Source organism: Eleutherodactylus coqui, chromosome 13, assembly GCF_035609145.1.
Source record: "Eleutherodactylus coqui strain aEleCoq1 chromosome 13, aEleCoq1.hap1, whole genome shotgun sequence".
In the NCBI taxonomy this organism is placed as follows: domain Eukaryota; kingdom Metazoa; phylum Chordata; class Amphibia; order Anura; family Eleutherodactylidae; genus Eleutherodactylus; species Eleutherodactylus coqui.
Window position 1 is genome coordinate 104,738,472 of NC_089849.1, and position 12,086 is coordinate 104,750,557.

Below are 12,086 nucleotides of genomic sequence, written 5' to 3' on the forward strand. Positions count from 1 at the left end.
TTCGATGAATATCATGTCCCCCTAGGACATAAACTTCACTTGACACAAATGGTGTTAACACAAATGAAGTAGTGAAGAGCATGTTCCCCTAGGGCAGAAATTTCATGTGACACAAATGTATATGCCTCCTGCCAATATTTTTTGTGATTATTTATTTATAAACATAAGCATAAAGATAACAAACATAAACATAATCACACTGCATAACCCTAAACAGGAAAATATTCTGTAATATGCGGAAGCAGAGTGTGAAATTCTTCCTTGCCAAACTGTTCTCTTCACATAAATTCTGCAAGATATTCTGGAAGAAGAACATGGCTTTTTGTTTGGATACGAGCCTTGTATCTATTCCAGTTAGACTCTATATGTTGCGTGTGCGTACCAGTTGGAGAAACAAATTTACATTTTGGATCCCTATGATTAACACGTTCATGACTGAAATTAAGTGCTAGTTGAATATTGTTGTAGGCAACCTAGCAATCGCGGTGCATCGTAGAACCTGGAAGCACCGCATGTCGAATAATAGGAAGGAGGGTTCCGGCACTTCGGTCAGGAACAATTTCTATATGCCATGTTCACAATCCCAAAGACCCATATTTCACAATCCTGGGCTCCCCCGCAATGGTACTTTATGACTAAAACAACACTTGTCAACTTGAACATAATAACCGGGACCTTAGCCCAAAACAGGGTTAGTACAAACATAGACACTTCATGCTTCACGATAAAAGTTTTAAAGAACTATGGCGCTTTGGATATTCCAGTCAGTTGCGCAGCTTGTTTTTTAGAGGTTTCCAAACTCCGGAGGTAAGCAACATGTAGTCACTTCTTTAGAGAGATGTAAAACTTTTCAAAGAAAGATTCTTTTTTAAAGAACCCCCACGATGATGCACAGTTCTTGTTAATATACTTCCAAAATATCCATCAGTACATTGGCGACGAGCGATCCAACACAGAGGTTGACGGCAGTTCCCGCAGTCCAGATTGTTTGCAAGTAAATAGCGCTGTTTCATGAACTCGATGACATCAGTGTTATTCGTACCAGCTGTAATAGGTTGCAATGTCTTTATCAAAGAAGTGTCAGTTCATTTTAATTTGAGGTTATAGCAAGAATGTCATTTGTTGCCCATATCAACCAATCAGAGCTCAGGTTTTATTTTACCAGACCTCATTAATATATGAAAGCTGAGCTCTGATTCGTTGCGATCGGCAACAAAAGAAATTCTTACCAAGACAGCTTGATAACTTTACCCCAATGTCACTGAGGAAGCAGAAGGACATAATCTTCATTCGTTCAATCAGGTGGATATAATCGTCACTTACTCCATGCTTCTTTTGGACACGGCAGTAAAGATCTATATATACACGTTATAAAATAATCACAAACTCTTGAAATATTAGTTATGTAATTACTCCTAAACAGCTAAACGTCATTAGACTCTAGACACAGAGTAAGGATTGTATCGAGAAGCCAGGATGGCATACATTTATTTGTGTTCTCCTTCACTTTTGCCTCTCACCATTTTGACAGACCTAAATGTCATTGTGTCACTGTCCTGTAACCCAAATGTCATTGCCAGGAGAGCAGATTCCGGACGACAACTATCCTGACCCACAGATTGAGAAGCTCTTCACTATGACTTGTTGTCACTAACTTTAGCTCATTCTTAGCTTTGCTGCTGCTCTTATTGTCATGTTCCCATTACTAAAGATCATGAGGGTCAGAAATGCTATCTTTTCTCCTTAGGGAGAGCACCTAGACGGTGAGTGAGTGAGGAGACTTAGAAGGCCATTTATGCTCCTCTGGGTAATATTCAAATAAGGGAAATGGAACAATACCTCCACAGTGCCACCTATTGAAAGGCAGCAATCCTTCAAGGTAATGTCAGACTCTTTATACAAGCCTTGTAAGAATGACTGGGAACTGTTACAAGGCTTGTATAAAGAGTCTGACTTTGACTTGAAGGAATGCTGCCATCCAATTGGTGGCACTGTGGAGGTATTGTTCCATCTCCCTTATTTAAAGATGATGGGTGTTTGGAATTCTTGGAATACCCATCAGTAATCCCATACAATCTCTCGTAGATCATTGACGTCCTGCAGTATGGTGCCGCCATTGTCCTGTATGTCTATGTCCTCTCCTTTATATTCAGAAGAGGGAAGAGACATCACGATTGTTGGTCATTCTTCTTTGTCATGGTAAGACACTGTTGTGTGACTTGTGTTCGTTTTCCTGGCTGCTCTGCGTCTTCACAGAACATTCTTTTGTTTTATTTTCCTACAGGCAAGTATCATCCCCCAGTTAATGGGGGGCAAAAGGCTTTATTCCAGTATATTTCACATCTTGTACATGTTCCTCTTACCACCCAGCGCACTCATTGGCATGATGATGGCCATAGTAAGTAGGACCCTCTGTCTGTATGTGGTCATTTATAATACTGTAAAGAAGCTGCTGTGATAGATAGATAGATAGATAGATAGATAGATAGATAGATAGATAGACAGATAGATATGAGATATAGATAGATAGATAAATAGATATGAGATAGATATTAGATGGAGGGATATGAGATAGATAGATAGATATGAGATAGATAGACAGATAGATATGAGATAGATAGATATGAGATAGATAGATAAATAGATATGAGATAGATAGATAAATAGATATGAGATAGATAGATATGGGAGATAGATAGATATGAGATTGATAGATATATAGATATGAAATAGATAGATAGATATGGGATAGATAGATATATATTAGATACATAGATATGAGATAGATAGATAGATAGATAGATAGATATGAGATAGATAGGTAGATAGATAGATACATAGATAGGAGTTAGATATGAAATAGATAGATATGAGATAGAACGACAAATAGGGATAGATAGATAGATAGATAGATAGATAGATAGATAGATAGATAGATAGATAGATAGATATGGGATAGATAGATATGAGATAGATACATATGAGATAAATACATAGATATGGGATAGATAGATAGAAAGGAGATAGATAGATATGAGATAGAAAGATAGATAGATAGATAAGGGATAGATATATATGAGATAGATAGATATGGGATAGATAGATAGATAGATAAATAGATAGATATGAGATAGATAGATAGACAGATAGATAGATAGATAGATAGATAGATAGATATGGGATAGATAGATATGAGACAGATAGATAGATATATAGATATGAAATAGATAGATAGATATGGGATAGATAGATATGAGATAGATAGATATATATTAGATAGATAGATATGAGATGGATAGATAGATAGATAGATAGATAGATAGATAGATATGAGATAGATAGATAGATAGATAGATAGATAGATAGATATTAGATAGATAGATAGATAGATAGATACATACATAGATAGGAGTTAGATAGATATAAAATAAATAGATAGATATGAGATAGAATGACAAATAGATATGGGATAGATAGATAGATAGATAGATAGATAGTTATGGGATAGATAGATATGAGATAGATACATATGAGATAAATAGATAGATATGGGATAGATAGATAGAAAGGAGATAGATAGATATGAGATAGAAAGATAGATAGATAAGGGATAGATATATATAAGATAGATAGATATGGGATAGATAGATAGATAGGTATGAGATAGATAGATAGATAGATAGATAGATATGGAATAGATATATATGAGATAGATAGATAGATATGAGATAGATAGATAGTTATGGGGTAGAAATCTATCTATGTTTTTTATATCTATCTCATATCTATCTATCTAATATCTATCTATCTATCCTATATCTATCTATCTATCTCATATCTGTCTGTCTGTCTATCTCATATCTATCTATCTCATATCTATCTATGTATCTCATATCTATCTATCTAATATCTATCTATCTCATATCTATCTATCTCATATCTATCTATCTCATATCTATCTATCTATCTATCTATCTATCGCATATCTATCTATCTAATATCTATCTATCTATCTATCTCATATCTATCTATCTATCTCATATCTATCTATCTCATATCTATCTATCTATCTCATATCTATCTATCTATCTATCTATCTATCTATCTATCTATCTATCTATCTCATATCTATCTATCTATCTATCTATCCCATATCTATCTTTCTAATATCTATCTATCTATCCCATATCTATCTATCTATCTATCTATCTATCTATCTATCTCATATCTATCTATCCCATATGTATCTCATATCTATCCCATATATCTATCTATCTCATATCTATCTATCTATCTCATATCTATCTATCTATATAATATCTATCTATTTATCCCATATGTATCTCATATCTATCCCATATCTATCTATCTATCTATTCTATCTATCTATCTATCTATTTCATAGATAGATACATAGTTATGGGATAGATATCTATCTATGTATTCCATATCTATCTATCTCATATCTATCTATCTATGTATCTCATATCTATCTATCTATCTATCTATCTATCTCATATCTATCTATCTCATATATATCTATCGATCTATCTATCTCATATCAATTTATCCCATATCTATCTATCCCATATCTATCTATCTCATATCTATCTGTCTGTCTATCTATCTCATATCTATCCCATATGTATCTCATATCTATCCCATATCTATCTATCTCATAGATAAATAGATAGTTATGGGATAGATATCTATCTATGTATTTCATATCCATCTATCTCATATCTATCTATCTCATATCTATCTATATCATATCTATCTATCCATCTATCTATCTTTCTATCTATCTCATATCTATCTAATATCCATCTATCCCATATCTATCTATCTATCTATCTATCTATCTATCTATCTATCTATCTATCTATCCCATATCTATCTATCTATCCCATATCTATCTATCTATCTATCTATCTATCTATCTATCCCATATCTATCTATCTACCTCATATCTATCCATCTATCTCATATCTATCTATCACATATCTATATATGAGATAGATAGATAGATAGATAGATAGATAGATATGGGATAGATAGATAGATAGATAGATAGATATGAGATAGATAGATAGTTATGGGGTAGAAATCTATCTATGTATTTCATATCTATCTATCTCATATCTATCTATGTAAAATCTATCTATCTATCTCATATCTATCTATCTCATATCTATCTCATATCTATCTGTCTGTTTATCTATCTCATATCTATCTATCCCATATGTATCTCATATCTATCCCATATCTATGTATCTCATAGATAGATAGATAGATAGTTATGGGATAGATATCTATCTATGTATTTCATATCTATCTATCTCATATATATCTATCGATCTATCTATCTCATATCTATTTATCCCATATCTATCTATCCCATATCTATCTATCTATCTATCTATCTATCTCTTATCTATCTATCTCATATCTATCTATCTGTCTATCTATCTATCTATCTCATATCTATCTGTCTGTCTATCTATCTCATATCTATCCCATATGTATCTCATATCTATCCCATATCTATCTATCTCATAGATAAATAGATAGTTATGGGATAGATATCTATCTATGTATTTCATATCCATCTATCTCATATCTATCTATCTCATATCTATCTATATCATATCTATCTATCTCATATCTATCTATCTCATATCGATCTATCCCATATCTATCTATCTATCTATCTATCTATCTAATATCTATCTCATATCTATCTATCTATCTCGTATCTATCTAATATCTATCTCATATCTATCTATCTCATATCTATCTATCTATATATCTTTCTATCTCATATCTATCTATCTATCTCATATCTATCTATCTATCTCATATTTATCTATCTCATATCTATCTATCTAATATCTATCTATGTATTTATCCCATATCTATCTCTCTCATATCTATCTATCTATCTCATATCTATCTATCTCATATCTATCTATCTATCTATCTATCTCATATCTATCTATCTATCCCATATGTATCTCATATCTATCCCATATCTATCTATCTCATACATAGATAGATAGTTATGGGATAGATATCTATGTATTTCATTATCTATCTATCTATCTCATATCTATCTATCCCATATCTATCCATCCCATATCTATCTATCCCATATCTATCTATCTATTTATGTATCCCATATCTATCTATCTATCTATCCCATATCTATCTATCCCATATATATCTATTTCATATATATCTATCCCATATCTATCTATCTCATATCTATCTATCTATCCCATATCTATCTATCTATCTATCTATCCCATATCTATCTATCTGAGATAGATAGATATGGGATAGATAGATATGGGATAGATAGATAGATGGATATGAGATAGATAGGTATTAGATAGATAGGTATTAGATAGAAAGATAGGTATTAGATAGATAGATAAATAGATAGCTATGAGAGAGATAGATAGATAGATTGATTGATAGATAGAAAGATAGATAGATATTAAGGATGAGTGAGTATACTCGCTAAGGCACTACTCGTTCGAGTAATGTGCCTTAAACGAGTATCTCCCTGCTCTTCCTTAAAGATTTGGGGGCCGGTGCAGCTGACAGGTGAATCACGGCAGGGAGCAGGGGAGAGCGGCCGGGAGAGAGGGAGAGATAGATCTCCCCTCCATTCCTCCCCGCTCTCCCCCGCAGGTCCCCGCCCCGCGGCGGCCCCCGAATCTTTAAGGACGAGCAGGGAGATACTCGTCTAAGGCACATTACTCGAACGAGTAGTGCCTTAGCAAGTATACTCACTCATCCATAATAGATATCCCATAACTATCTATCTATGAGATAGGTAGATAAGGGATAGATATGAGATAGATATGGGATAGACAGTTAGATAGATATGGGATAGATAGATAGATAGATAGATAGATAGATAGATAGATAGATAGATATGGGATGGATATATATGAGATAGATAGATATGGGATAGATATGAGATACATATGGGATAGATAGATAGATATGAGATAGACAGACAGAGAGATATGAGATAGATAGATAGATAGATAGATAGATATGGGATATATAGATAGATATGAGATAGATAGTGAGATAGATATGAGATAGATAGATAGATATGAGATAGATAGATAGATAGATAGATAGATATGAGATAGATATGTAATACATAGATAGATATCTATCCCATAAGTATCTATCTATCTATCTATGTATTACATATCTATCTCATATCTATCTATCTATCTATCTATCCCATATCTATCTATCTCATATCTATCTATTTATCTATCTATCTATCTATCTATCTTTCTCATATCTATCCCATATCTATATATGGGATAGATGGATATGGGATAGATAGATAGATAGATAGTTATGGGGTAGAAATCTATCTTTGTATTTCATATCTATCTATCTCATATCTATCCATCTAACTATTTATCTATCTCATATCTATCTATCCCATATCTATATATAAAGAAGTGCCAGGAGGGCTGATAGAGGTTGTATTGATAACACACCAGGACGGCTGAGCCCAAATGCAATAGCGATAATAGCCGCCAAATTAACTATAAGCAGCGCCGCTGACCCACAGCACTTCTGTTTGACAGCCCTCCTGGCACTTCTTTCAATTAAAGAACTACTTATCCATAGGCGACACAGTGCATTTAGCTTACGCCTTGAATGTTCTATTACAGTAGTCATCAAACAACAAATTATAGTATACGTTTTATCTTTGTCCTGATGAAGCGGTGCTATATCTAAATAGCTGCACCGTAGAAACGCGTCGACGCTCAGACGTTTTTTGGAACGCTGTGGTTGACATCACTTACAGCAATTTCTTTATGACTGCCATAACCGACATCAGGGTTTAGCGTTAGTGCAACAAGCAAGTCTCAACGTCATCGCAGACTAGCTTGTTAATTAACACGCATGACACTCTAATGCTCTGTTGGCCTTTTTGTGTCAAAGTGTCGTGTAATTTTCAGTTTGTTGTTAGACCAACATACGTTCAGGACCCAGAAATAGTACATGGGTCTTGATGGACCATTATTTCTATTGGGGAGCAATTTATAGAAATACTGAACCTTACGGATATAATAATTTGTGCTCCTAGGAGGAGTTTCTTTAAGTGTAGGACTACCCATCCACTATAGTGGCCACACGCCTTATACTAACCGGTTGCCCTGTGGCTAAACACCTTGTTCTGTAATCACTTAGTCTGGATACGTGATCCTGGACATACAGTATCAGGGCCGTGGTTGGCTTCTGGTCTATCATAATAGTGGTCCCCATATGGGCACAGTGGGTTCTAAATAATATTTAATAGAAACTTCTCTTGGCAAGTTAGCCAATCTGTACCCTTGTTACGCATTTAAGCGTACTTATCCTCGAATATCCGTTGGTCAGCATAGCTGGATATCTTAGCAACATATTGCTCTACCCATTGAGTTATTGTTTGTTTTTGTGTGTCTGTTTGGGTCAAAAAAAACACCCCCACACAGGGGATGGTATTTTAATTTTTATAAATAAAGGTTAAATTTTAGTTTTGGGCCTTTCTCAGTGATAATGAGATAAATAGATAGATAGATATGGGATAGATAGATATGAGATAAATAGATATGAGATAAATAGATATGAGATAGATAGATATGGGAAAGATAGATAGATAGATAGATAGATAGATAGATAGATAGATAGATAGATAGATAGATATGAGATAGATAGATAGATAGATAGATATGGGATAGATAGATATGAGATAGATAGATAGATAGATAGATAGATAGATATGGGATATATATGGGATAGATATATATGAGATAGATAGATATGGGATAGATATATATGAGATAGATAGATATGAGATAGATAGATATGGGATAGATAGATATGGGATAGATAGATATGAGATAGATAGATAGATAGATAGATAGATATAGATATGGGATAGACAGATAGATAGATAGATAGATAGATAGATAGATAGATAGATAGATAGATATGGGAAAGATAGATAGATAGATATGAGATAGATAGATATGGGCTAGATATATATATAAGATAGATAGATAGATATGAGATAGATAGATATCAGATAGAAAGATAGATAGATATGAGATAGATAGATAGATATGAGATAGATAGATAGATAGATATAGGATATATAGATAGATATGAGATAGATAGATAGTAGAGATGAGCGAACGTACTCAGATAAGCACTACTCGTCCGAGTAATGTGCTTTATCCGAGTACCTCCCCGCTCGTCCTGAAAGATTCGGGACACGCTGCGGAGCAGGGAGCTGCAGGGGAGAGCGGGGAGGAACGGAGGGGAGATCTTTCTCTCCTTCTCTCCCGCCCGCTCTGCCCCGCTCCCCGCTGCGACTCACCTGTCAGCAGCGGAGCGCCCCGAATCTTTCAGGACGAGCGGCGAGATACTCGGATAAAGCACATTACTCGGACGAGTAGTGCTTATCCGAGTACGTTCGCTCATCTCTAATAGATAGATATGGGAAACATATATGGATAGATAGATATGAGATAGATAGATAGATATGGGATAGATAGATATGGGATAGATAGATATGAGATAGATAGATATGAGATGGATAGATATTGTATAGATATTGTATAGATATGGGATAGATAGATAGATATGGGATAGATAGATATGGGATAGATAGATATGAGATAGATAGATATGAGATGGATAGATATTGTATAGATATTGTATAGATATGGGATAGATAGATAGATATGAGATAGATAGATAGATAGATAGATAGATAGATATGGCATAGATAGATAGATATGAGATAGATAGATATGGCATAGATAGATATGGCATAGATAGATATGAGATAGATAGATTGATATGGGATAGATAGATAGATATGAGATAAATAGATAGATATGAGATAGATAGATATCAGATAGATAGATATGAGATAGATAGATATGGGATAGATAGATAGATAGATAGATAGATAGATAGATAGATAGATAGATAGATAGATATGAGATAGATAGATATGAGATAGATAGATAGATAGATATGGGATAGATAGATAGATAGATAGATATGGGATAGATAGATATGGGATAGATAGATATGGGATAGATAGATATGAGATAGATAGATAGATAGATAGATAGATATGGGAAACATAGATAGATAGATAGATATAGAATAGATAGATAGATAGATAGTTATGAGATAAATAGATAGATATGGGATAGAAAGATAGATAGATAGATAGATATGGAATAGATAGATATGAGATAGATAGATAGATATGAAGTACATAAATACATATCTATCTATCTATCTATCTATCTCATATATATCCATCCCATATCTATCTATCTCATATCTATCTATCTATCTATCTATCTATCTATCTATCTATCCCATATCTATCTAACTGTCTATCCCATATCTATCTCATATCTATCCCTTATCTACCTATCTCATAGATAGATAGTTATGGGATATTTATTAAGGATGAGCGAGTATACTCGCTAAGGCACTAGTCGTTCGAGTAATGTGCCTTAGACGAGTATCTCCCTGCTCGTCCATAAAGATTCGGGGCCGCCGCTGCGGCTGACAGGTGAGTCGCGGCGGGGAGCAGGGGAGAGCGGCCGGGAGAGAGGGAGAGAGAGATCTCCCCTCCGTTCCTCCCTGCTCTCCCCCGCAACTCCCCGCCCCGCGGCGGTCCCCGAATCTTTAAGGACGAGCAGAGAGATACTCGTCTAAGGCACATTACTCGAACGAGTAGTGCCTTAGCGAGTATACTCGCTCATCCTTAATAGATATCCCATAACTATCTATCTATAGATATGGGATAGATATGAGATAGATATGGGATAGACAGTTAGATAGATATGAGATAGATAGAAAGATAGATAGATATGAGAAAGATAGATATGGGATAGATAGATATGAGATAGATAGATAGATAGATAGATAGATAGATAGATAGATAGATAGATAGATATGAGATAGATAGACATGAGATAGATATCAGATAGATATGGGATAGATAGATAGATAGATATGGGATAGATAGATAGATAGATAGATACATAGATAGATATGGGATAGATGGATATTAGATAGATATGAGATAGATAGAAAGATAGATAGATATGGGATAGATAGATATGAGATAGATAGATAGATAGATAGATAGATAGATATGTAGATAGATATGGGATATATATGGGATAGATATATATGAGATAGATAGATATGGGATAGATATATATGAGATAGATAGATATGGGATAGATATATATGAGATAGATAGATATGGGATAGATAGATATGAGATAGATAGATAGATAGATATAGATATGGGATAGACAGATAGATAGATAGATAGATAGATAGATATGGGAAAGATAGATAGATAGATATGAGATAGATAGATATGGGCTAGATATATATATAAGATAGATAGATAGATATGAGATAGATAGATATCAGATAGAAAGATAGATAGATATGGGATAGATAGATATGAGATAGATAGATAGATAGATAGATAGATAGATATGAGATAGATAGATAGATAGATAGATAGATATAGGATATATAGATAGATATGAGATAGATAGATAGTAGAGATGAGCGAACGTACTCAGATAAGCACTACTCGTCCGAGTAATGTGCTTTTTCCGAGTACCTCCCCGCTCGTCCTGAAAGATTCGGGACACGCTGCGGAGCAGGGAGCTGCAGGGGAGAGCGGGGAGGAACGGAGGGGAGATCTTTCTCTCCTTCTCTCCCGCCCGCTCTGCCCCGCTCCCCGCTGCGACTCACCTGTCAGCAGCGGAGCGCCCCGAATCTTTCAGGACGAGCGGCGAGATACTCGGATAAAGCACATTACTCGGACGAGTAGTGCTTATCCGAGTACGTTCGCTCATCTCTAATAGATAGATATGGGAAACATATATGGATAGATAGATATGAGATAGATAGATAGATATGGGATAGATAGATATGGGATAGATAGATATGAGATAGATAGATATGAGATGGATAGATATTGTATAGATATTGTATAGATA

At 34.4% G+C, this 12,086-nt stretch overlaps 1 protein-coding gene across 1 annotated transcript in view; it reads left to right on the plus strand.

Annotated features, from left to right (window-relative positions):
- LOC136587427 (ATP-binding cassette sub-family A member 9-like) overlaps nucleotides 1-12,086 on the plus strand; it is a 103,257-nt gene that overhangs the window by 54,798 nt on the left and 36,373 nt on the right. Inside the window, exons 22-23 of the mRNA XM_066585996.1 lie at nucleotides 2,086-2,199; nucleotides 2,285-2,398. Coding sequence (XP_066442093.1) covers nucleotides 2,086-2,199; nucleotides 2,285-2,398 — 228 coding nt within the window. The remainder of the gene's footprint in view (nucleotides 1-2,085; nucleotides 2,200-2,284; nucleotides 2,399-12,086) is intronic.